The sequence below is a fragment of the Kogia breviceps genome, chromosome 3, assembly GCF_026419965.1.
Source record: "Kogia breviceps isolate mKogBre1 chromosome 3, mKogBre1 haplotype 1, whole genome shotgun sequence".
NCBI classification, from domain to species: domain Eukaryota; kingdom Metazoa; phylum Chordata; class Mammalia; order Artiodactyla; family Physeteridae; genus Kogia; species Kogia breviceps.
In genome coordinates this window covers 31,605,502-31,632,122 of record NC_081312.1, presented here as the reverse complement: position 1 = coordinate 31,632,122, position 26,621 = coordinate 31,605,502, and the positions used below count along the sequence as shown (strand labels likewise).

At 40.5% G+C, this 26,621-nt stretch overlaps 2 protein-coding genes across 13 annotated transcripts in view; both read right to left on the bottom strand.

Annotated features, from left to right (window-relative positions):
* The window catches only part of MED6 (mediator complex subunit 6), a 185,631-nt gene that overhangs the window by 65,160 nt on the left and 93,850 nt on the right, over window positions 1-26,621 (bottom strand). For 3 of the 12 annotated variants that reach the window (XM_067028244.1, XM_067028249.1, XM_067028252.1), the window contains one exon: window positions 21,027-21,110. The exons of 4 other annotated variants lie outside the window; for them this stretch is intronic. In XM_067028244.1, the coding sequence (XP_066884345.1) occupies window positions 21,093-21,110 (18 nt within the window). In that variant the 3' untranslated portion in view covers window positions 21,027-21,092. Of the gene's footprint in view, window positions 1-21,026; window positions 21,111-22,312; window positions 22,444-26,621 lie in introns of those variants that run through there. 5 more of the 12 variants (XM_067028253.1, XM_067028248.1, XM_067028245.1 and 2 more) reach the window with 5 other exon arrangements.
* Window positions 20,107-22,379, bottom strand: LOC131751899 (disintegrin and metalloproteinase domain-containing protein 20-like). Its single transcript, XM_059055811.2, has one exon. The coding sequence runs from the start codon at window positions 22,300-22,302 to the stop codon at window positions 20,107-20,109; it is 2,196 nt and encodes a 731-aa protein (XP_058911794.1). The 5' UTR covers window positions 22,303-22,379.

The following is a 26,621-nucleotide window of genomic DNA, read 5'->3' as shown; positions in this document are numbered from 1 at the left end:
GAAAAATGTCTATTCAGGTTTTCTGCCCATTCTTTAATTGGGTTGTTTATTTGTTTGTTTTTTATATTGAGTTGTATGAGTTGTTTACATATTTTGGATATTAACCCCTTCAACATATTATTTGTAAATATCTTCTCCCATTCACTTGATTGTTTTTTCACTTTGTTGATGGTTTCTTTACTGTGCAAAAGCTTCTAAGTTTAATTAGATCCCATTTGTGTGCTTTTACTTTTAGTAAAAGTTAGTTGCTTTAAAAGAAAGCAACAGATTTCTTTTGTTTCTTTTGCCTGAAGAGACAGATCCAAAATAAAATTTATTTTTAAGACATATAAAAATGTGTACTGCCTATGTTTTCTTCAAGGAGTTTAATGGTTTCTGGTCTTACATTTAGGTCTTTAATCCATTTTCAGTTTATTTTTGTATATGATGTGAGGAAATGTTCTCATTTCAATATTTTACATGTAGCTGTCTAGCTTTCCCAGCACCCCTTTTGAACAGACTGTCTTTTCCTCAATGTACATTCATGTCTTCTTTGTTGTAGATTGTGACAGTTTGCTTCTGGGCCCTCTATTCTGTTCCATTGATCTATATTTCTGTTTTTGTGCCAGTACCATACTGTTTTGATTACTGTAGCTTTGTAGTACTCTCTGAAGTCTGGGATGGTGATTCCTCCAGCTGTGTTCTTTTTTTTCTCAAGATTGTGTTGTCTATTCAGGCTCTTTTGTGGTCCCATATGAATTTTAGGAGTATTTGTTCAAGTTCTGTGAAAAATGTCATGAGTATTTTGAAAGGAATTGCATTAAATCTGTAGATTGCTTTGGGTAATATGGCCATTTTAATATTAATTCTCCCAATCCAGGGACACAGGCTATCTTTCCATTCCTTGTATCATCTTCAATTTCCTTCATCAGTGTTTTATGGTTTTCAGAGCACAGATCTTACACCTCCTTGGTTAAGTTTAATAGGTATTTTATTCTTTATGGTGTAATTTTTTTTTTTTTTTTTTTTTTTTTTTTGCGGTACACGGACCTCTCACTCTTGTGGCCTCTCCCATTGCGGAGCACAGGCTCCGGACGCGCAGGCTCAGTGGCCATGGCTCACGGGCCCAGCCGCTCTGCGGCATGTGGGATCTTCCTGGACCGGGGCACGAACCTGTGTCTCCTGCATTGGCAGGCAGACTCTCAACCACTGCGCCACCAGGGAAGCCCCTTTATGGTGTAATTTTAAACAAGATTGTTTTCTTGCTCTGTCTTTATGATACTTCATTATTAGTGTGTAGAAAAGCAACAGATTTCTGTTTATTAATCTTGTATCCTATAACTTTACTGAATTTATTAATTAGTTTTAATCATTTTTTGGTGGAGACTTTAGGATTTTCTCCATATATTGCCATGTCACCTGCAAATAGTGACAGTTTACTATTTTCTTTCCAATTTGGATAAATTTTATTTCTTTTTCTTGTCGGATTGCTGTGTCTAGGACTTGCAATAATGTGTTAAATACAATAGAAATGGTGAGAGTGGGTATCCCTGTCTTGTTCCTGATTTTAGAGGAAAAGCTTCACCATTGAGTATGATGTTAGTGTCGGTTTGTCATAAATGGCCTTTATTACGTTATTAGATATGTTCCCTCTATACCCAACTTGATGAAAGTTTTTGTCTTGAATGGGTGTTGGATTTTGTCAAGTGCTTTTTCTGTGTCTATTGAGATGATCATGTGATTTTTTTTCCTTCTTTTTGTTAATGTGGCATATGACAATGATTTTTTTCAAATGTTGAATCATCCTTTCATCTCTGAAATAAATCCCACTTGATCATGGTATTTAATCCTTTTTACATATTGTTAAATTCAGTTTGCTAATATTTTGTTGAGGATTTTTGCATCTATATTCATCAGAGATATTGGCCCATAACATGGCCTGTTTTTGGAGTGTCTTTGGTTTTGGTGTCAGGGTAATGGTGGCCTCATAGAATAAATCTGGGAGTGTTTAGTCCTCTTTAATTTTGGGGAATAATTTGGAAGGATAGGTATTAATTCTTCTTTATTCGTTTGGTAAAATTCTCCTGTGAAGGCTTCGAGTGCTGGACTTTTGTTTGCTGGGAGTTTTTGGATTACTAAGTCAATTTCACGACTAGTGATAAGTCTGTTCAGATTATCTTTTTCTTCCTGATTGCTTCCTGGAACATTGTATGTTTCTAGAAATGTATCCATGTCTTCTAGATTGTCCAATTTGTTGGCATATAGTATAGTTGTTCATAGTATTCTCTTATGATTGAGTTTCTGTGATATTGGTTGTAATTTCTCCACTTTCATTTCTTATTTTGTTTATTTAGGTCCTCTCCTTTTCTTTTTATTTTAACATCTTTATTGGAGTATAATTGTTTTTAGTTTCATTGATCTTTTCTATTGTTGTTTCTTTCTTTCTTTTGGCCTCTATTTTATCTATTACCTCTCTCATCTTTATCGGTTCCTTCCTTTTGCTGACTTTGGGCCTTGTTCTTTTCTAATTACTTTAGATCATAGATTAGGATGGTTATCTGAGATTTTTCTTGTTTCTTGTGGTAGGCCTGTATCACTATAAGCTTCCCTCTTCGAATTGCTTTTACTGCATACCATAGATTTTTTTTTTTTTTTTTTTTTTGTGGTACGCGGGCCTCTCACTGTTGTGGCCTCTCCCATTGCGGAGCACAGGTTCTGGACGCACAGGCTCAGTGGCCATGGCTCACGGGCCCAGCTGCTCTGCGGCATGTGGGATCTTCCCGGACCGGGGCATGAACCCGTGTCCCCTGCATCGGCAGGCAGATTCTCAACCACTGCGCCACCAGGGAAGCCCCTACCATAGACTTTTGAAAGTTATGATTTCATTTTCATTTGTCTTGAGGTATTTTCTGAACTTCCATTTAATTTCTTCATTGACACATTGCATTTTTAGTGGCATGGTTTTTTTAGTTTTCATGTGTTTGTGTTTTTCCCATTTTTCTTCCTGTAATTGATTTCTTGTTTCGTACCATTGTGGTTGGAAAAAATGCCTGATATAATTTCTATCCTCTTAAATTTGTTGAGACTGGTGGCCTAGCATGTGATCTATCCTCAATAACTTTCTTTTTTTTTTTTGGATTTTTTTAACATCTTTATTGGAGTATAATTGCTTTACAATGGCATGTTAGTTTCTGCTTTATGACAAAGTGAACCAGTTATACATATACATATGTTCCCATATCTCTTCCCTCTTGCATCTCCCTCCCTCCTACCCTCCCTATCCCACCCCTTTAGGTGGTCACAAGGCACTGAGCTGATCTCCCTGTACTATGCGGCTGCTTCCCACTAGCTATCTATTTTACGTTTGGTAGTGTATATATGTCCATGCCACTCTCTCACTTGGTCCCAGCCTACCCTTCCCCCTCCCCATATCCTCAAGTCCATTCTCTAGTAGGTCGACATCTTTATTCCCATCTTGCCCCAAGGTTCTTCATGACCTTTTTTTTTTTAGATTCCATATACATGTGTTAGCATACAGCATGTGTTTTTCTCTTTCTGACTTACTTCACTCTGTATGACAGGTTCTAGGTCCATCCACCTCACTACAAATAACTCAGTTTCGTTCCTTTTTATGGCTGAGTAATATTCCACTGTATATATGTGCCACATCTTCTTTATCCATTCATCTGTTGATGGACACTTAGGTTGCTTCCATGTCCTGGCTATTGTAAATAGAGCTGCAATGAACATTGCGGTACATGACTCTTTCTGAATTATGGTTTTCTCAGGGTATATGCCCAGTAGTGGGATTGTTGGGTCATATGGTAGTTCTATTTGTAGTTTTTTAAGGAACCTCCATACTGTTCTCCATAGTGGCTGTATCAATTTACATTCCCACCAACAGTGCATGAGGGTTCCCTTTTCTTCACACCCTCTCCAGCATTTATTGTTTGTAGATTTTTTGATGATGGCCATTCTGACCAGTGTGAGATGATATCTCATTGTAGTTTTGATTTGCATTTCTCTAATGATTAATGATGTTGAGCATTCTTTCATGTGTCTGTTGGCAATCTGTATATCTTCTTTGGAGAAATGTCTATTTAGGTCTTCTGCCCATTTTTGGATTGGGTTGTTTGTTTTTTTAATGTTGAGCTGCTTGTAAATTTTGGAGATTAATCCTTTGTCAGTTGCTTCATTTGCAAATATTTTCTCCCATTCCGAGGGTTGTTTTTTTGTCTTGTTTATGGTTTCCTTTGCTGTGCAAAAGCTTTTAAGTTTCATTAGGTCCCATTTGTTCAGTTTTGTTTTTCTTTCCATTTCTCTAGGAGGTGGGTCAAAAAGGATCTTGCTGTGATTTATGTCATAGTGTTCTGCCTATATTTTCCTCTGAGTTTGATGGTGTCTGGCCTTACATTTAGATCTTTAACCCATTTTGAGTTTATTTTTGTGTATGGTGTTAGGGAGTGTTCTAATTTCATTCTTTTACATGTAGCTATCCAGTTTTTCCAGCACCACTTATTGAAGAGGCTCTCTTTTCTCCATCTGCTGATTTTGGATGGAATTTCCTTTAGATATGTATTAAGTGCAACTGGTCTAATTGTCATTTAAGGGCACTGTTTCCTTATTGATTTTCTGTCTGGATGATCTGTCCCTTGATTTAAGCAGGGTGTTAAAGTCCCTTACTATTAATGTACTATTGTCAGTTTCTCCCTTTATGTCTTTTAATATTTGCTTTATATATTTAGGCGCTCCCATTTATTTGCATATATATTAACAAATATTATAGCCTCTTCTTGTATTGCTATTCTTTGTATATATAATGCTATTCTTTGTCTTTTATTACATATTTTGCTTTAAAGTCAACTTTGTCTGATATGAATATTATTACCCCAGGTTTCTTTTCATTTCTATTTGCATGAAATATATTTTTCCATCCCCTCACTTTCAGTCTGTGTGTGTCTTAGCTCTGAAGTGTGTCTCTTGTAGGTGGCATATAGATGGGTCTTGTTCTTTTTATCCAATCAGCTACTCTATGTCTTTTGATTGAATCACCTAGTCCACTGACATTCAAAGTGATAACTGATAGGTATGTATTTATTGCCATTTTGTTGCTTGTTTAATGGTTGTTTTGTAGTTTTTCTATATTCTTTACTTCTTGTTGTTTGATGATTTTCTTTAGTGATATTCTTGTGTTCCTTTCTCTTTGGTTTTATGTATCTATTGTAGATTTTTTTAAAATTGAAGTATAGTTGATTTACAATGTTGTATTCGTTTCTAGTATACAATAAAGTGCTTTGGATATATATATTTGTGTATATATATACATATATACATGTATGTATATTTTTTTCAGATTCTTTTCATTATAAGTTATTACAAGATACTGAATATAGTTCCCTGTGCCATACAGTAGGATCTTGTTCTTTATCTATTTTATATATAGTAGTGTGTATCTGTTAATCTCATACTCCAACTTTATCCCTTCTCCCCCTTTCCACTTTGATAACCATAAGTTTATTTGTCTGGCAGTCTGTTTCTGTTTTGCAAATAAGTTCATTTGTATCATTATTTTATTTTTAATATTTATTTATTTTGGCTGCATTGGGTCTTCGTTGCTGTGTGTGGGCCTTCTCTAGTTGCGGCGAGGGGGGGTTACTCTTCATTGCAGTGCATGGGCTTCTCATTGCTGTGGCTTCTCTTGTTGTGGAACAAGGGCTCTAGGTGCACGGGCTTCAGTAATTGTGGCACATTGGCTCAGTAGTTGTGGCTCGCGGGTTCTAGAGCGCAGGCTCAGTAGTTGTGGTGTACCTGCTTAGTTGGTCCTCAGCGTTTGGGATCTTCCAGGACCAGGGCTTGAACCTGTGTCCTCTGCATTAGCAAGTGGATTCTTAACCACTGCACCACCAGAGAAATCCCCTGTATCATTATTTTAGATTTGCATTTAAGTGATATCATATGATATTTGTGTTTCCCTATCTGACTTACTTCACTTAGAATGATAATCTCTAGGTCCACCCATGTTGCTGCCAATGGCATTATTTCATTCTTTTTTATGGCTAAGCAATATTCATTTATATATATAATGGAATATTTTATATATATGCATATATCCATTCATTCTTCTTTATCCATTCATCTGCCGATGGACACTTAGGTTGCTTACATGTCTTGGCTACTGGAAATAGTGCTGCTATGAAAATTGAGGTGCATGTATCTTTTCAAATTAGAGTTTTCATCTTTTCTGGATATATGCCCAGGGGTGGGATTGCTGGATCATATGGTAACTCTACTTTTAGTTTTTTAAGGAACCTCCATATTGTTTTCTAAAGTGGCTGTACCAATTTGGAAACTTTGTAGACTTTTTGATGATGGCCATTCTGACTGGTGTGAGGTGATACTTCAGCATAGTTTTGATTCACATTTCTCTAATAATTAGTGATGTTGAGCATATTTTCATGTGCCCGTTGGCCATCTGTATGTCTTCTTTCGAGAAATGTCTATTTAGATCTTCTGTCCATTTTAAAAAAATTGGGTTGTTTGTTTTTTTGTTATTGAGCCTTATAAGCTATTTGTATAATTTTTGAAAATAAGCCCTTGTCGTTCTTGTTGTTTGCAAATATTTTCTCCCATTCCGTATGTTGTCTTTTCATTTTGTTTATGGTTTCCTTCACTGTGCAAAAGCTTATAAGTTTGATTAGGTGCCATTTGTTTATTTGTAGGTTTTTGATTTGTGGTTACCATGGGGTTCAATATATTATTACATCTACTTGTTTTAAACTGATAGTCATTTAAGTTCAAACACATTCTAAAGGATCTACAGATTTTACTCACCTCCCCAAGATTTTGTATTTTACTACCCTCCCCAAGGTTTTGAAATTAGGTGAAACAGTTAACTGTCTTGTGTTTTACATCTTTATATCTATCCCTTAATTGTTTACTGTGTTATAGTTGATTTAAAAATTTTTGTATTTTAAACTTTGCACTAGCTTATTTAAGTGGTTGATTCACAGCCTTCAGTATATGTTTGCCTTTACTAGTGGGATTTTTCTTTCCTAAAAATTCTTACTTCTTGTTGTAGCCTTTCCTTTTCCACCTAAATAAGACCCATTAACACCTCTTGTAGGGTTGGTTTAGTGCTGGTGTACTCTTTTAGTTTTGCTTGTCTGAGAAGTTCTTTATCTCCTTCAATTCTGAATGCTAACCTTGCTGGATAGAGAATCCTAGGTTGTAGGTTTTCCCCTTTCAGCACTTTAAATATATCATGTCACTCCCTTCTGGCCTATGAAATTTCTGCTGAAAATTCAGCTGATAGCCTTATGGGGGCTTTCTTGCATGTTACTCTTTGTTTTTATCTTCAGCCTTTAAAATTCTCTATCTTTAATTTTTGTCATTTTAATTATTATATGCCTTGTTGTGGGTCTATTTGCCTTCATCTTGGTTGGGACTCTGTGCTTCTTGTACCTGTTTCTTTCTTCAGCTTCAGGACATTTTCAGCCGTAATTTCATCAAATATATTTTTGGTCATTTTCTTTTTCTCTTCTCCTTTTGGGATCTCTGTAATGCATATATTAGTACATTTGACATTGTCTCAGAAGTCCCTTAAAATTTGGGGGGCTTTTTTCTGTTCTGATTAGGTGATTTCCATTTTTCTACCTTCCAGATCACTTATGTGTTCTTCTGTATCACTGTGTCTGCTGTTAATTCCTTCTAGTGTTTTTTGCATTTCAGTTATTTTATTCTTCAACTCTGGTTCTTTTTTTTTTTCTAGTTCCTTATTAAAACTCCACGTTCATCTATTCTTTTCCCAAGTTCAATTAGCATGCTTATTACTAAAGTTTTGAACTTTTATCTGGTAAATTATTTATCTCTTTTTCATTAGTTGTTTTTTTTCAGGTTTTTTTTCTTATGCTTTTATTTGAAACATATTCCTCTGTCTTCTCATTTTGTTTAATTTTCTCTATTTCTATGAAATTAGGTGAAACAGTTAACTGTCTTGGTCTTAAAGATGTGTCCTGTGTGGGGGCATCCCTATGCAGTCTACATGTGCCCAGTGGCTTTGCTGGGAGACCTGGATCTGAAGTGAGCACTGGCTGTGTCATCCTCTGGGGTGTGCTGGCCACCACTGCCTTGGTGGGAGGTATGGCTGGAGTTTCAGGGGCTAGAGTCAATTCCAGGTGTGAGCCTGAGCCTCTCCTATGCTTAATGTTCAGCACTCCCTGTCAGGAGTGGAGGCAGGGCCCAAGGGGCTGGAGCAGGACCCGTAAGGGAGTTGGGTTTCTCCAGGTTGTGATGGCAGTCCCCACCTTGGTTTGGGGTGTGGCTGGGTTCTGAGGGCTTGGGACTGTACTTCTGTGCTCATTTCACTTTTTCCCGGGTGTGCATACCCTGGTTAGAGGCTAGGTCACGGCTGGAGGGGTTGGCATCACATTACTGAGTTTATTTCACCCCTCACTCTATGAGTGTGCACAGGGACACACGCTCCAGTGGTGGTGGTTTCCGTCATGGAGTAAGTTTTGCTCCCTCCCAAGTGTGTGCACTGATGCATGTGCTGGCAGTGGCTGCCTCTGTCCTGGTCAGAGGCAGGGCCAGGGTCTGAGCCAGCTCCATTCCCTCCAAGTGTGTGCACTCTTGTTGGCAATGGCAGCCTCTACCTTAGTGGAGAGAAAGAGTGGCTGGAGCAGGAGCTCATTGCAGGCTGGGGAGAGGAGCTGGGAACAGGTGCCGGGGCGGTTCTGGCAAGCCAGCCAGAACCCCAGGCAGTTTTCAATCTGCTGCCTCCACACTGTGACTGTGAGTGAGCAAGTCTGTGCATGTGTTCTTTAAGAGCAGAGTCTCAGTTTCTTATAGTCGTCTGGTTAAAGTCTCACTGGTTTTCAAACCAGCTAAGGGGGCTCATCTTCTTGGTGTTGGACCCCAGGGCTGGGGTTCCTAAGATGTGGCTCAAAGCTCTCACCCTCCAGGAAGATCCCCTAGCCTGTGATATCCCCCTCCTCTTGTGTGTCCCCTGCTAGGGATGTGGGTCCCAACCAAATCACTTCTCCTCTCTTCCTAACAGACTCTGTGTGGATCTTTATTTACAGTCTTGGTTGTGGAAGAGCTTTCTTGCTAGTCCCCAGTTCTATTTCAGTGAGAGTCTCTCTATATGTAGTTGAAGTTTTGATGTGTTGATGAGGGAAGGTGAGCCCAGCATCCTCCTACTCTACCATCTTGATCTCTGCCACAACTGAATATTTTTATTTAAAAAGAAAAAAGAAAACCTGCCACCACCTTCCATAGTAAACAGAAATAAACTCAAGATGCATCACAGATGCAACTATAAAAGTTAAAACAAAAGAACTTTCCCCCCAATAGGGGGAAATCTATGTAATATTAGGGTAAGCAATAATTTTATACAGCATACAAAAAGCACTAACCATAAAATAACTGGTAAATTAGATTTAATCAAAATTAAAATTCTCTGTTCTCCCAAGACACTGGTGAGAAAATGATTGGGAGAAAATATTCAATATACATATACATGAAAACACTTCCAAAAGAAGACATAAAAATGGTTAGTAGTTACATGAAAAAAATGTTTAGCGTCATTAGTTATAAGGGAAATGCAAGTTAAATCACAAGTATATAGCACTACAAATCTACCAAAATGGTAAAATTAAAAGTCTGATGGCACCAGGAGTCTAGAGGGTAGAGTAACTGGAGTACTCAACCATCGTTGGTGGGAGTGTCAACTGTTATAACTACTTTGGAACACATTTTTGGCAGTTTCTTGTAAGATTAAATATACACTTATTCTATGCCCAATAACTCTACTCTTGGATGTTTACCCAGCAAAAATTAAACACATGTTCTCCAAAAGACTTGTATATGCATGTCCATTGCAGCTTTACTTACAAACAGGTAAAATACTGGAAACAACCCAAAGATTCATTAACAGATGGTTGAAAAAATAAGTTTTGTTAGAATCATATAATGGAATACTGCTGATACAAGCAACAACATGGATGAATCTCAGAAAGAAAAAAAAAAAGCCAAGTGAACAAAGCAAGACTCAAATAATACTATTTGATTGAATTTATATGAAATTCTAGAATAGGCTACATTCTATAGTGACAGAAATCATATCAGTGGCTACATAAGGTAGAGAACAGGGGCAGTGACTGCTCAGGGGCACAAGGAAACTTGGGAGGTAATGGTATTGTTCCATATGTTGATACATATGTATTATGTGTCAAAACTCATCATACTGTTACACTTAGAGTGGGTGCATTCATGATATTGTATATAAATTATACATGAATAAGTTGAGCAAAAAATCATGAATTCATATTAATACTTTCTTTCAAAATGAAAGATAATAAAATTTTTATTTGACTTCTTTGATTGCTTACTTGTAACTTTTTTCTGTTACATTAACTTTGCCACCTTTTGCTTTATCCTATGCTGTATATCAAATGCAGTCAAAGTAATTACACCAATATTATTACTAACAATAAGACTGTTTGAAAGTCACTTGAAACAATTCTTTTGTCTGTGTGGTTATGTCATCAACATGATATGTGTTTAGGTTAATTTATTTGTTTCCAATTTTGAGTAACTGGTATTTTAGGGGTCAATTTTTATTTATATCAGTCATTTACGTGATCTCAAACTGAAACCACATAACCAATGCTGTTCAAATAAGTCTTATTTCTATTCTGGACTCTCTCCCATCTTATTTTCCCTATTCCCCTCTAAGTAACCATTTTATTAACTTTGGGTTTATTTTTCAAATCTTTCTTTTTTTGCAAATAAAAGAAAATAAATGTGCCTATTTGAATCAATCCTCTTTCTTACAAAAAGAGCAGCTGTATATTACATGTAATGTGATGAATATAGCGTTGTATCCCTTGAGAACAGGTCCTGGAGATCATGTCATATCAGTGTATGGAAATCTTGCTTATCCATTTTTAAATGTTGCCAAGTATCCGTTGTGTGGAAGTATCATATCTTATTCAATTAGTCCTCTGTGGGTAGGCATTGGTGTGGGTAGGCTCCCAATCTTTTGCCATTATATGTCACAAATAACCTTATACCAAAGTAATTTCAAAGTTTTGAAGTATATCTTTAGGATAAAATTCCAGAAGGATTGCTGAGTGCAAGGTTAAGTGCACATGTATTTTTACTGACTATCAACAAATTCCACTCCATAGAGGTTCTACCAGTTGTCTTTACCACCTGCACTGTATGTGAATTTTATTCCCCATAATCTCACCAACAGAGTGTGATACATTTGGTAGCTTAAAGAGGGCTGCACCTTCTTTGACACTACTCCCCTTGAGATGTGGGGTCTATTTATAACCCTGTAATGGTTCATTCTATGTATCATCTTGACTGGGCTAAGGGATGCCCAGATAGCTGCTAAAACATGATTTCTGGGTGTGTCTGTGTGGGTATTTCTGGAAGAGATTAGCATTTGAATCAGTAGACTGGGTAAAAAAGGTCACCCTCACCAATGCAGGTGGACATCATCCAATCATTGAGGGCCTGCATAAAACAAAAAGGCAGAGGAAGGGTGAATTTGCTTTCTCTGCTTGAGCGGAGACACCCCTTTTTTCCACCCTTGGACATCAGTGCTCCTGGTTCTCAAGCCTTCAGATTTGGACTGGGTCTTACACTATCAGCTCCTCTGATTCTTAGGCCTTAGACTCAGAATGAATTACACCACCAGCTTTCCTCGTTCTCCAGCTTGCAGATGGCAGACTGTGGGACTTCTTGGGGTCTATAATCACGTGAGCACATATTCTATCAGTTCTATTTCTCTAAAAAACCCGGACTAATACAGATTTTGATACCAGGAGTGGCATTAGAGGAACAGAATTTTAAAGATGAGTTTTCTGAATTGGTTCTGGCATTTCTGAAATTGGCTCTCTAATCTGATTAAAGACTCTAATGACTCTTTCCAGTAGTAAAGAGAGCACTGATAGTCTGTGGTGAACTGTTGATTAAAGAAAGGTAATATATCTGCATTGGAAACTCCTAATCAGCCATTATATGAAGCAAAGAGGGAAGTGGATACTTTTGGACATTTTTTTTAAAACTAAGGGATAAATGACATTGGTTGGTTGCCTAATGTTGCTGGGCAAAGTGGTGAAAGAAAAGCATGAACCCAATTCCCAGCTCAGGCACTCCGTAAGTGATCTAAGAGCTCCTGTGCACGCCCTGAAGGAGAGCCTTATCTCTAGGAGTCACAGGGCTGAAACTGGTGAAAATGAAATAAAGAAACTCATTTTGAGATAGGCTGAATTACAACACAAATTGAACTCCCAGCCTCACTGTTAAAGTGAAGGGATGGATTAGGAAAGAACGAGATCCTGTAAGTTGGGATGGGATGTGTGAGAAGACCCTGATGAAACTGCGGAAACTGAGCCTTCTCTAGTGAGTCTTCCTGACCAGGGGAAGAGTTCTCCCCACCCCCACCCAGTAGCAGCAGCCTCCCCACCCACAGTGGTAGCAGCTTCTCCATCTCTATCCGAGGGGATTAACCCTGCATTTCCTGAAGAAACAGTAATGGCCTCCCCTGAGATAGCTGCCATGCAAAACAATGCTGATTCTCCTCAGGACCCACCCCACTACCCGCTCTGCTTCTGGACCTACAACTAGAGTCAAGACTTAGCAGACCTCTAGAGGTGAGGTACAAAGTGTGACCCATAAGGATGTGTACTACACTTCATAAGAACTATTTGAGTTTTCTAATCTATACAAGCAGACGTCCAGGGAACATGTGTGGGAATGGACTTTGAAGGTGTAGGATAATGGTGAAGGGAACATAAAGTTGGATCAGGCTGAATTTATTGATATGGGCTCACTAAGCTGAGATTCATTTAATGTTGCAGCTTGGGGAGTTAGAAAGGGCTCTAACTGGAAATACCCAACCTCTCTTGGTTTAATGTAAAGGAAGGGATTCAGAGGCTTAGGGACACTGAAATGTTAGAGTGAACTTGTCATTTAAGACTTACTCACCCACACTGAAGGGGTCCAGAGGACATACCTTTCACTAATATTTTGAGAAATAAATTTATGAGGGGAGCCCAACATCCTTGAAGGGCTCCATGATGGCTCTTCTCTGGAGGACAGATCTTAGAGTGGGAACCACGGCCACTCAATTGGGAAACCTAAATGCAATAGGAATATATGTATACTAGGGTGGCAGGGGCCAAGTGGTGGCACTCAACCACCAAAGACAAGGCAGGCAAGATTATATTAATGAACAGTAGAGCCAAAGCAGCAATCAGAAAAGTCAGACTCATGCAAACCTTTGGTCTTGGTGAGTTAATCACGATGCTCCTAGAAGAGAAATAGAAATTCTCTCTTGATCTAAATAAGCAGAAAAGCTCTAAGTCAAGTGAACAAAAGTCACTTAACTCAGAAAAACAGAGAGTCACAGCCATTCAATCAATTCCCAGAGTTAAGCCAGTTTATGGACCCAAAACCCCTTGAATGAATGGGAGGCCAGTTCCCCTTGAGGAAGGACCCTGATACACTAATGAAAATTTATACAGTTAACTTTTCTCCCAGCCTTCCCTAGAGGGACCTGTGGCCCTTTACCAGGGTAACTGTACATTGAGGTAAAGGAAATAATCATACCTTTCAGAGACTACCAGACAGTGGATCTGAACTGACACTGATTCCAGAAGACCCAAAACATCACTGTGGCCCTCCAGTCAGAGTAGGTGCTCATGGAGGTCAGGTGGTCAATGGAGCTTTAGCTCAGGCCCATCTCGCAGTAGGTCCAGTGGCTCTCTGAACCCACCCTGTGGTTATTTACCCAGTTGCAGAATACATAATTGGAAAAGACATATTAGCAGCTGGAAAAATCCTCACATTGGTTCCCTACTTATGCAGTGAGGGCTATTATGGTAGAAAAGGCTAAGTGGAAGCTATTAGTACTGTCTCTACCTAGGAAAATAATAAACCAAAAGTAATACCACATCCCTAGAAGGATCACAGATACTATTGCCACTATCGAGGACTTGAAGGATGCAGGGGTGGTGATTCACACCACATCCTCATTCATCTCTATGTGGCCTGTGCAAAAGACAGGTGGATCTTGGAGAATGACAGTGGATTACTTTATTGTAAGCTTAACCAGGTGGTGCCTCCAATTGCAGCTGCTGTACCAGATATGGTTTCATTGCTTGAGCAAATGAACACATCCCGGGGTACCTGGTATGCAGCTACTGATGTGGCAAATGTCTTTTTCTCCATACTTGTCCATAAGGTCCGCCAGCAGCAGTTTGCTTTCAACTGGCAAGGTTAGCAATACACATACACTGTTCTCCCTCAGAGGCATATCAACCCTCCAGCCCTATTCATAATTTAGTTTGCAGGGATCTCAATCACCTTTCCCTTCCACGGGATATCATACTGGCCCATTATATTGATGATATTATGTTGATTACACCTAGTGAGTGAGTAGTAGTAACTACCCTAGGCTAATTGGTAAGACATTTGTATGTCAGAGAGAGGGTGGGAAATAAATCTGAATAAAATTCACTTCTACCTCAGTGAAATTTATAGGGGTCCTGTGGTATGGAGCATGTCAATATATCACTTCTAAGATAAAGAGGAAGTGGACTCTGGCTCTCCTACAACCAAGAAAGAGGCTCATTACCTATGGTCCTCTTTGGATTTGGGAGACAACATATCCCTCATTTGGTGTGTTACTCCAGTCCATTTACCAAGTGACCTGAAAAACTGTTAGTTTTGAGTGGGGCCCAGAAGAAGAGAAGGCTCTGCCCCAGGTCCAGGCTGCTGTGCAAACTTCTCTGCCACTTGGGCCATATGATCCAGCACATCCAATGGTGCTTGAAGTCTCTCTGGCAGGTAGGGACACTGTTTGGAGCCTTTGTCGGGCTCCTGTAGGTAAATCATACTGCAGGCCTTTAAGATTTTGGAGCAAGGCTGTGCCATCACCTTTGGATGACTACTCTCCTTTTGAGAAACAGCTCTTGGCATATTAGTGGGCCATAGTAGCTACTGAATGCTTGATGATGGGCCACCAAGTTGCCCATCATAAACTGGGTATTATCTGACCCACCACGCCATAAAGTGGGCCTGCACAGTACACTCCATCATCAAATGGAACTGATATAACACAAAGTCAGGCCCAAGCAGGGGAGCCTCATGGGGAGTTCCCTGTGATCAGTTGACAGGAGAATAGAAGATCTGGGCCTGGTTTAGAGATGGATCTGCATGATATGCATGCACCACCGGAATGTGGACAGCTGCAACACTACGGCCTTTCTCTGGGACATCCCTGAAGGATAGTGGTGAAGAGAAATTCTCCCAGTGGACAGAACTTTGGGGAGTTCACTTAGTTGAGCACATTGCTTACAAGAAGAAAAGGCCAGATCTGTGATTATATACCAATTCATGGGCTGTGACCAAAGGTTTGTCTGCATGGTTAGGGACATGGAAGGAACATGATTTGAAAATTGGTGACCAAGAAATATGGGAAAGAGGTATGTGGCTAGACCTCTCTGAATGGTCAAAAAACATGAAGGTATTTGTGTCCCATGTGAATGCTCACCAAAAGCTACCTCAGCAGAGGATCTTAATAATCAAGTGGATAGGATGACCCATTCTGTGGATACCAGTCAGCATCTTTCCCCAGCCACCCGTCATCACCCAATGGGCTCATTAACAAAGTGGCCATAGTGGCAGGGCAGGGTTGGCAGTTAAACATGGGCTTCACAACATGGACATCCACTCACCAAGGATGACCAAGCTACGGCCACCACTAACTGCCCAATCTTCAGTGGCAGAGACCAACACTGAGCCCCAAATGTGGCAACATTTCCTATGGTGATCAGACAGCTACCTGGTGGGTGCATGCCAGAAGAGGGTTCATTACACTGGACTTCCTCCTGTACAGAAGGGGAAGCATTTTATTCTTACTGGAGTAGACACTCTGGATGTAGTTTTCCCTCCCTGCACCCAATGCTTCTGCCAAAGATACCATCCATGGACTTACAGAATGCCTTATCCACCACCATGGTATTCCACACAGCATTGCTTCTGATCAAGGAACTCACTTTATAGGGAAAAAAAATGTGGCAATTGGTCCATGCTTATAGAATTCACTGGTCTTACCATGTTCCCCACCATCCTGAAGCAGCTGTCTTGACAGAATGGTGGAATGGCCTTTTGAAGATTCAGTTATAGTGCCAGCTAGGTGGCCATACCTTGAAGGGCTGGAGCAAGGGTCTCCAGAATGCTGTATATGCCCTGAATCAATGTCCAATATATGGCGCTGTTTCTCCCAAACCCAGGATTCATGAGTCCAGGAATCAAGGTGGAAATGGAATTGACACCACTCATTATTAACCTTAGTGACCCACTAGCAAAATTTTTGCTTCCTGTTCCCATGACTTTACACTTTGGTGGCCTAGAGGTCTTAGTCCTAGAGGGAGGAATGCTTCCACCAGGAGACACAACAATGATTCTATTAACTGGAAGTTAAGATTGCCACCTGCCATCATCAAAACATCTAGAAACAATAAATGCTGGAGAGGGTGTGGAGAAAGGAGAACCCTCTTGCACTGTTGGTGGGAATGTAAATTGACACAGCCACTACGGAGAACAGTATAGAGATTCCGTAAAAAACTAAAAATAGAACTACCATACGACCCAGCAATCCCACTACTGGGCATATACCCTGAGAAAACCATAATTTAAAAAGAGTCATGTACCAAAATGTTCATTGCAGCACTATTTACAATAGCCAGGACATGGAACCAACCTAAGTGCCCATCAACAGATGAATGGATAAAGAAGGTGTTGCACATATATACAATGGAATATTACTCAGCCATAAAAAGAAATGAAATTGAGTTACTTGTAGTGAGGTGGATGGACCTAGAGCCTGTCATACAGAGTGAAGTAAGTCAGAAAGAGAAAAACACATACCGTATGCTAACACATATATATGGAATCCAAAAAAAAAAAAGAGGCTCTGAGGAACCTAGGGGCAGGATAGGAATAAAGACGCAGACGTAGAGAATGAACTTGAGGACATGGGGAGGAGGAAGGGTAAGCTGGAACGCAGTGAGAGAGTGGCGTGGACATATATACACTACCAAATGTAAAACAGACAGCTAGTGGGAAGCAGCCACATAGCGCAGGGAGATCGGCTTGGTGCTTTGTGACCACCTAGAGGGGTGGGATAAGGAGGGTGAGAGGGAGATGCAAGAGGGAGGGGATATGGGGACATATGTATATGTATAGCTGGTTCACTTTGTTATAAAGCAGAAGCTAACACACTATTGTAAAGCAATTATACTCCAATAAAGATGTAGGAAAAAAAAGAAAAGAAAAAAAGACTGCCACCTGGCCAATTTGGGCTCCTCATGCCTCTGAATCAATAGGCAACGAATGGAACTATGGTGATGGCTGGGGTGATTGATCCTGATTACCCAGGGGAAGTTGGACTACTTCTCCACAGTAAAGGTAAGGAAGAGTAGGTCTGGAACACAGGAAATAGCTTAGGGTATCTCAGTATTACCATGCCCTGTTATTGAGGTCAATGAAAAACTATAACAACCCAATCCAGCATTGGCCCAGACCCTTCAGGAATAAAGGTTTGGATCACCCCACCAGATAAAGAACCATGATTAGATGAAGTACTTGCTGAAGGCAAAGGGAACAGAGTGGGTGGTAAAAGAAGATGGTCATAAATACCAGCTACAACCATGTGACCAGTTATAGAAACAAGGACTGTAATATGTCGTGAATATGTTCTTATTTTGATATGAATACATTTGCATTCATATTTCCTGTTTGTTTTCTTTCCTTTCTTTTTCCTTGTTATTTCCTCTCATTCCCTTAACATGTAGCACATTGAATTTATATCATAGTATCTCATTATTAATTTCACATCATAGTATTTAAGTTACCAGATATCAAGAAGAACAAACATCCCTGAGGGCTTTACTTCCTCTTCTGGGGAAAGGGTAAATATATAAATCACCATATCCTGTTGGTTCTGTTTCTCTGCTGAACCCTAATACAAGTACCATTCCACGATGGGTTGTACACACTAAACCAGAGACCTCTACATGGGTGGGAACCAGGGGCTGGAAGTAGAAGTGGCACCACTTACCATCACTACCTATGACTCACTGAGGTGGTTTGTGCATCCTGTCCCCTGCGACTCTAGGCTCTGCAGGGTCACCAAATGGGTCATACTGTCACAGTGGGACAAAGCTAGAGTCCCACCTGGGCATTTGGGGTTCCCTGTGTCCCTGCAGTAGCAAGAAGAGGTGTCACAGTCTTGACAGGCATACCTGAGCCTAATCATCGAGAGGAGGTAGGGCATATGTGTGGAACCCAGGTGATCTCCTTAGGTGCCTCTTCGTATTTTCTAGCTCTCTTGCTACTCTAAATGGATAATTCAGCAATCAGAGCCTGAGAAAGACATGGTGACCAGGCACTTGGGTGCTTTAAAGATAAGGGCCTGGGTTAACATCCAACCCAAGTCATCAGAATGCTATCTAGAGATGAGGGAAACTAGAACAGATAGTGGAGAGAGACAGTAAGTATCAACTTTAGCCCCAGAACCAAACACAGTACTAGGGTCTCTGCTTCATCCCACTAACCTCCCTCTTCTATGGTTCCCCACAGGCAGAGATGCCTGCCAGAATCCTGGAGGAGCTGCTTCCAGAACAAAGTTGATCAGAGCAATGCAAAGATCAGACTGTGGAATTTCCAAATGAGCCACCTTCATCTTCCTCACAGGAAAGTCTTGCTGACCAGCTGCTGGGATTAGGATCAGCATAGAGCCTCCAGATGTTAGCTCTTTGGGGCCAGTCTCAATTGCTGGGAGGTGCATGGCCAAGCTCTTACCCTTCACAGGGCACTCACATCCAGTGAATAAGCAAGGGGAGGGTATGAAGACCAGGCCATTTTGAACCAATTCAAGACTAGTCTGTCAGGCAATATTCATCCTAGAGCTTGCTGCCAGGTTGGCCAAGGCTGAAATGTGAAATGGCCAAGGCTATTTCTCATCTACACAACTGACTTCATCATCCTTTCTCTCTAAGCTTTAATTCAGTGTCTGCTACTGGAGAACTCAAACTATCATAATGAAGTAACTACTGAAAGCACCTAGACATCCTAGGGCCAAGGGAACGAAAGAAAGAAGTTGGGTTCATTCAAGTACTGATGATTTAAGGAGGTGCTCTGCAGAGCAGGCACCAAGACCTCTAAGGAGAGCAAGTGACAAGCTGATGCTGGTGCTTCAGCAACTCAGAGGAGGACCAATCTGCTAACCCCAGAGCTGCAACTCTGATCTCTGAAAGTATCAGTGGTCATCTGGTGCTGGCATTTCTAATGAAGAATGAGGGTAGTTCTAACAGGGTCAACAAAACTGCAATCCAAAGCCAAATGTGGCTACCAAAATGACAAGAGTAACTTTTAGCACACAAGAAAGTAAACTCCCTTCTCCCTTCATCCATCATTCCACGCTACTTCTACTGCCCCCCTTTGGCACAGCTACCTGGAAAAGAGCTAGCAAAACAGCAATGGGGTATGTAGCGGCACATCCCGGACATTACATTTTAAGAGTACAAAGGTAGGAGGTTTACAACTGATAGACGTTAGCTTAAAAATGGGACTTTGCCATGCCTTTGCTCAGGAAACATAAAGAGATGACTTCCAGAAAAACAAAATGAACTTTTAATATTGCTTAACACACTGAAGAGTAAGTAAGAACATGCTAGGAATCCTTCAGTGAAATATTAATGCTTATGATTCTGACATGAGGGATCCTTAAATTTTTCTTGAAACAGTCAGACATGCCCTAATGCTTCTCTATTATTAAAAGAAAAACCAGAGATTTTTAAAAAATGAAGCAGGGGCTTCCCTGGTGGCGCAGTGGTTGAGAATCCGCCTGCCGATGTAGGGAACACGGGTTCGTGCCCTGGTCCGGGAAGATCCCACATGCCGCGGAGCGGCTGGGCCCGTGAGCCATGGCCGCTGAGCCTGCGCGTCCGGAGCCTATGCTGCGCAACGGGAGAGGCCACAACAGTGAGAGGCCCGCGTACCACAAAAAAAAAAAAAAAAAAAAAAAAAAAAAAAGAAGCAGGAGCCTTAGTCACCTTCTTCCTCTTCAGTCTCTTCTTCTTCCATCGTTTCTGCCTCCTTCTTTTTATGTTTCTTACAAAGCACAAGGATGCAACATAAAAATAAACTAGTCAAAGGAATAAGCCACAATAATGGCTGGTTTCCCTTCTCCTTCAGTCCTGTCTCTTCTGCTTGGGGATTAAAAGGTGGGCCACTACTATTACTACCTCCATTGCCTTGGTGTTCGCAGTAGGGAGGTGCCCATCCAGGATTGCAGTGGCATTGTTGTTTATTATTGCAGATCCCCTTCATGTGGCAGGTCTCAGGCTGACAGGCTTGTGGTACGCGAACCATACTGACACACTTGTTGCGGATACATATCTTTCCTGGACCACACATTGTGCCATCTTTCACTTGACCAATATCAGATATGGACATGCCTATATGATAATCAGTGCCCCAACAAGTGGTGTCATTGAAGTGAAGCTGATGCACTGTGGAATGTTCTATCAGATTAGGAATTACTCCCACATTTTCACACTGAACTCTCCCACACAGGATATCAGGGGATGCACATTTTACATACTGTGTGTCTTTGATACCACAGTGACCAAATCGATTTCCTTGGGTGTTGATTTCTTTGTAGCAACTCTGAGGTGCACTCCTTGCATCTTTGCCAAATATCTCCCGGCACTGTTCATCATGGTTATTACAGCTCTTTTGATAGCAGTAGGCACCATCACTACAGGGAATCCCATCTTGCACATACACATCTTCTGGGCACTGATGGGACGTCCCATTGCACCACTCCGGAAGGTCACATTCACTGATCTGTTTTCTGCACAAAGTCCCTGATGACATGAGCTTGCAGTCTTTACAACAAAGCCCGAAAGCACAAGCAGCTCCAGGCTTCAGAGAGCAATTCAACAGACAGCAGGGATCATTTCTGCACTGCTCTCTGGTTCCACAATCACACTCCTCTCCTTCTTCAACAACTAGGTTCCCACAATACTTCAGCCTAAAGATATTCCCTGGATGTGGAGGAGAGTAAAGACATAATCCATTACTGATAAGATTGTCCCAATACGCAGCATAACTGCAGCTGCTGAATTTATTTGTCACCTTTCTGGCAGGAAACATTATGCACCATTGAAGTTCACATGCACACCATTCAGTATCATGCTGCATACCTAAATTATGATCAAGTTCATGGGTCACAACAATTGCAAAAGCATACAGACTCTCGTCTTCAAAAACATTAACTCCACTGTTAAAAGGACGCTGGCATATTCCACCAACATAGGCAAGTCCAAGCTTTACGCCAAATGATTTTTTTATGAAAAGATGGGCCGCAACATGTGACAGTCGGTGATCAAGACTAGAATACTTCCAAACAGCAAAATCCTCCAAAAGCTTATCTATGTTATTGATGGGAACTGGGTTTCCTTCAGTCCAGACTTCAAGCCCAGTTAAAATTACATCAAGTTCCAAAGAGTAATACAAGCTACCTATTATATTGACAACATCAAGTATTTCACACTGCACTACCGACACATTACTTTCCGAGTGAATGAATCGAAGATGGTCCACAACCACTACCAACTCAAGAAAACGCAAGTGGGTCCACCAGCCGGTGTAAGAACTTTGCATCAGAGTGAAATTATGCAACTCCAATTGGCGTGCTATTTCCTCTTCTGTTAACCCACATCTCATAGGTGGGAACTGTGTATCATCACTGTCTATCTTATACACCCAGTGTTCAAATGTGGCAGAAAACCTAACTGGTTCAATTTCATAAGCAAGATCATTTATCTGTAGTATTCCTCGAAAACCTCCAGAACAAGTACTGAGGGCAACCAGGGACTTGGGAACTCCCTCCACATAACCATGATAGTAGCAGTCATCAGGAACAAAAGGCTGATCCTGGCGGAGAGCACGCTGGTCTGTGTAGGTGAACACTGGGAGGTGTCTGGAAACCAAGAACTTCTTGACCCTCATGTGGGCAATGTGTCTCTGGCCCCCAAACCGCAGGCTGTAGGAGAGCCAGCCTGGAGCCTTTGCATTTCTGCCCCTGCCAGTCACTTTCAAGGGGATCACCAATTCTGGAGAGGAGAAGTGCTGGGAGGCCCTGGCCTGAGAGTGGTCAGAAATGAACAAAGACACCCCAAATGACAGCAGCAGAAGAGTGACTCTGATGTGCACCAGGGCCTCATCCACTGCCATTATGGAACCATCTGTTTAGGGCAGAAGAGGGCAGGGCATCAGGTGCTACTGGTCTGACTCCTCCCTCTGAGCTGTTCAGGGTGCAGGGCTGACCTTTATGGATCTGTGTCCTGGAAGAGTTGAACAATCAGAGCTTCAGTGCTGAAAGTGAAAATAGAAAGAAGAGCTAGGATGAGGTGGTTGGGGCAGGGAGGGTGGGGGGCTGGAGAGAGAGAAGAAGGTGATTTCAATTGGGACAAGGCTTGAATCAATAAAATTCCTGAAATTGTTTCATATATAAGTAAGGGCAAGGGGTGGAGGAAGAGCAGGTTTCCAGGGAAAGAGATGAAGGAAATTCATCATAGGTTGGTAATTATTGAACCTGATAAGGATTCATTATATACTGTTCCCTAAACATGTACACTGGCATGACATTTTCCCTATTAAAAAGATTGACATCTGACTCCCAATTTCTCCTCCACCCAAAAATCTACTGATACTCTGCTAGCTTCAGTAAGCATGTAGACAGCCCATCCAAAACTCACCATTTTTTATCCCTTTATTCAGACAGTTTGATCCATCTCTCCTTCTCTTCTACAGACATCTTATCTAGCCCCCATTTCTGTGTGAGTTTAGCAGTCAAACTAAGCCTCACTTAACAGACTCATTAGCTTTGTGAGACCCCCTCCAATCAAGACAAATTTTTATTTTATAATGCATTCTTACCTGCAGAAAACCCCTGGACATTCAAAGGAAGACATCCATACTGACAGAGTAATAGGGAAAGGGGCTGCTATTTGGGGACAGCCCCATTGCCTCCAATCACAGCATGGAAGCAGCAGCCTTCTCTCCACCCAGCCCAGCTGTATCATGTTCTCAATCATAAGAGACTCATCTTGGCTGTGTAAATATAGATTCCATTCTATATTTTACATGGCTAGTGAGTTAGCTGAATTCTCTAGAGAAAGCTGGATTGAAGAATTTAAAACTAGAATCAGTTCACTAAAATGTTCAAAGACTACAATTTGAATGGACTTTCTTCATATCTGTTAAAAACATAAATTTTACCTCAGGTAATAGCTAATTTCACTCATTTTATGATTTTCAGTTAAAATTATCAATAATTTGTGCTTCCCTGGTGATGCAGTGGTTAAGAATCCGCCTGCCAATGCAGGGGACACGGGTTCGATCCCTGGTCTCAGAAGATCCCACATGCCATGGAGCAACTAAGCCCGTGTACCACAACTACTGAGCCTGTGCTCTAGAGCCCATGAGCCACAACTACTGAGCCCGTGAACCACAACTACTGAAGCCCATGTGCCTAGAGCCTGTGCTTCACAACAAGAGAAGCCACTGCGATGAGAAGCCCACACACTTGCAACAAAGAGTAGCCCCTGCTCACTGCAACTAGAGAAACCCCATGAGCAGCAAAGAAGACCCAAAACAGACAAATAAATAAATAAATAAATAAATAAATAAATAAAATTTTAAAATATCAATAATTTGCTTAATATTTAAAAACAAAAGTTAAAAAATTTGGAGACACATTTGAACACATATTGGTGGCCGAATATTCTAAATAAGGACACAAATGTGTTCAGTAGTAGAGAGTGTAAGAAATATCCTCAGCATTATGGTGTCAAAAACACCTGTACACTCCTGGATATTTTCCAGAACTAATGGATGACTACTGGAAGCCAAGAATACTAGATGAAATCTCTTAGGGAAAGCATCTCTGATATAGGTGAAATCCTAGTGACCAGATTTCCTTTCCACGTCTCTCTTCATGATACCTTTGGTATCTGCTACAGATTTGGGGGTATTAAGATGGAAATGTGTGAGTTGGAAGGGGATTATTAAAGCATTATAAAGAGGAAAATAACCTATATTAAGCTTCATCAGAAATATGATGTGGTATAGATAATAGATAGATATTAAATAATAGAAAATAGATAATAAATAATAGAAAATTTCATTGCCAAGAAGCTTTGAGTCATACCAGCCTTTGTCACTATTGCACTATTCCAAAGACAAGTCCTGAAGGACCATCACATTACCATTAATTACGTGAACTGGTGTCACACCAAAGCCCCTCCTCTCTAGCATTGCCTGCACTTCAAGCAGTGTAAGAATCTTCTTCTGTATCAGTAATTAACTCTTCTATTTCCAGTAGCTATTTCAAACTCCTCAAAACCCCTATTTTACCTTGTCTCCACACACTCTTAGTCACAGCTAATTCAGTGTTTCAAAAACTTAGGTCACAAACCATTCAGGGTCATGAAATCAATTTAGTGAGCCACAACTAAATAAAACAACAGAAAACATCAGAGAGCTTCACACAGATCAGTATCACCTGCTATTACCTGTCACCACAGAAGCTACAGCAGCATTCTACTGACACATCTTACGCTGATTATCGATTATTTTCTGAACCCCAAAACTAAAATTTATACTTTGTCTATGTAGCTGAAGATGGGAATCTGCACATTATATTACCCCACTTCTAGCTGGCTTCCTGAAGAGTTTTGTCAAGAAGGGCAAGAGAGGGAGAATAAAAGGCAAAATGAAAGGACGAGGGGCTCTACCTGTTTGCCTGCTGTTACTTTCAGTGACCACCACCTGCAATGGGATCTTGCTCTGGTGGCGAGAGTCAGTTATCACATTCCCAGAACCAGCTCCATCAAGCTCTATCAAAGGTACCCAGGGGACAGTGTCCCCTCCTCAGAAGTCTGAAAACTAGATGTACAGAGCCATCTTCCAGTACCCTGGGCAACCCACACCAGCCAGCCAGTGTCCCTTTCTCAGATGTTCCCTGGCTATACCACAAATCTCCTTGATACAAGCCCCATAAAAGAGCACCCTCCCACTCTCTGATATCTGAGTCAGAGTTTTAGAGGACCTTTTTCCAAGTCCTTAAGAAATCAGCACCAGCTCAGCATTACCTTATAGTAGGTACAGCTATCAACTCCACAGTACCTCTTAACACCCCACTTACACCAATGGACAGATCATCCAAACAGAAAATTAATAAGGAAACACAAGCTTTAAATGACACAATAGACCAGATAGATTAATTGATATTTACAGGACATTCCACCCAAAAGTGGCAGAATACACTTTCTTCTCAAGTGTACATGGAACATTCTCCAGGATAGATCACATCTTGGGTCACAAATCAAGTCTCGGAAAATTTAAGAAAATTGAAATCATATCAAGCCTCTTTTCCAACTGCAACACTATGGGATTAGAAATCAATTACAGAAACAAAAAAAATTGTGAAAAACACAAACACATGGAGGCTAAACAGTGTGCTACTAAATAACTAAGAGATCACTGAAGAAACCAAAGTAAAAAATACATAGAAACAAATGAAAATGAAAACACAATGACTCAAAACATATGGGATGCAGCAAAAGCAGGTCTAAGAGGGAAGTTTATAGCAATTCAATCTCACCTCAAGAAACAAGAAAACCCTCAAATAAATAATCTAACTTTATACCTAAAGGAACTAGAGAAAGAAAAACAAAGAAAACCCAAAGTCAGTAGAAGGAAAGAAATCATGAAGGTGAGAGCAGAAATAAATGAAATAGAAATGAAGAAAACAATAGCAAAGATCAATAAAACTAAAAGTTGGTTCTTTGAGAAGATAAACAAAATTGATAAACCTTTAGCCAGACTCATCAAGAAAAAGGGAGAGGACTCAAATCAATAAAATTAGAAATGAAAAAGGAGAAGTTACAACAGACTCCACAGAAACACAAAGCATCCTAAGAGACTACTACAAGCAACTCTGTGCCAATAAAATGGACAACCTGGAAGAAATGGACAAATTCTTAGAAATGCACAACTTGCTGAGACTGAACCAGGAAGAAATAGAAAATATGAACAGACCAATCACAAGCACTGAAATTGAAACTGTGATTTAAAATCTTCCAACAAACAAAAGCCCAGGACCAGATGGCTTCACAGGTGAATTCTATCAAAAATTTAGAGAAGAGCCAACACCTATCCTTTTCAAACTCTTCCAAAATATAGCAGAGGGAGGAACACTCCCAAACTCATTCTACAAGGCCATCATCACCCTGATACGAAAACCAGACAAATATATCACACACACAAAAAAGAACACTACAGGCCAATATCACTGATGAACGTAGATGCAAATATCTTCAACAAAATACTAGCAAACAGAATCCAACAGCACATTAAAAGGATCATACACCATGATCAAGTGGGGTCTATCCCAGGAATGGAAGGATTCTTCAATATATGTAAATCAATGTGATAAACCACATTAACAAATAGAAGGAGAAAAACCATATGATCATCTCAATAGATGC

What these genes read in the sequence shown, in the direction of transcription:
- LOC131751899 (XM_059055811.2), bottom strand. Translation starts at nt 22,302, where the DNA reads ATGGCAGTGGATGAGGCCCTGGTGCACATCAGAGTCACTCTTCTGCTG.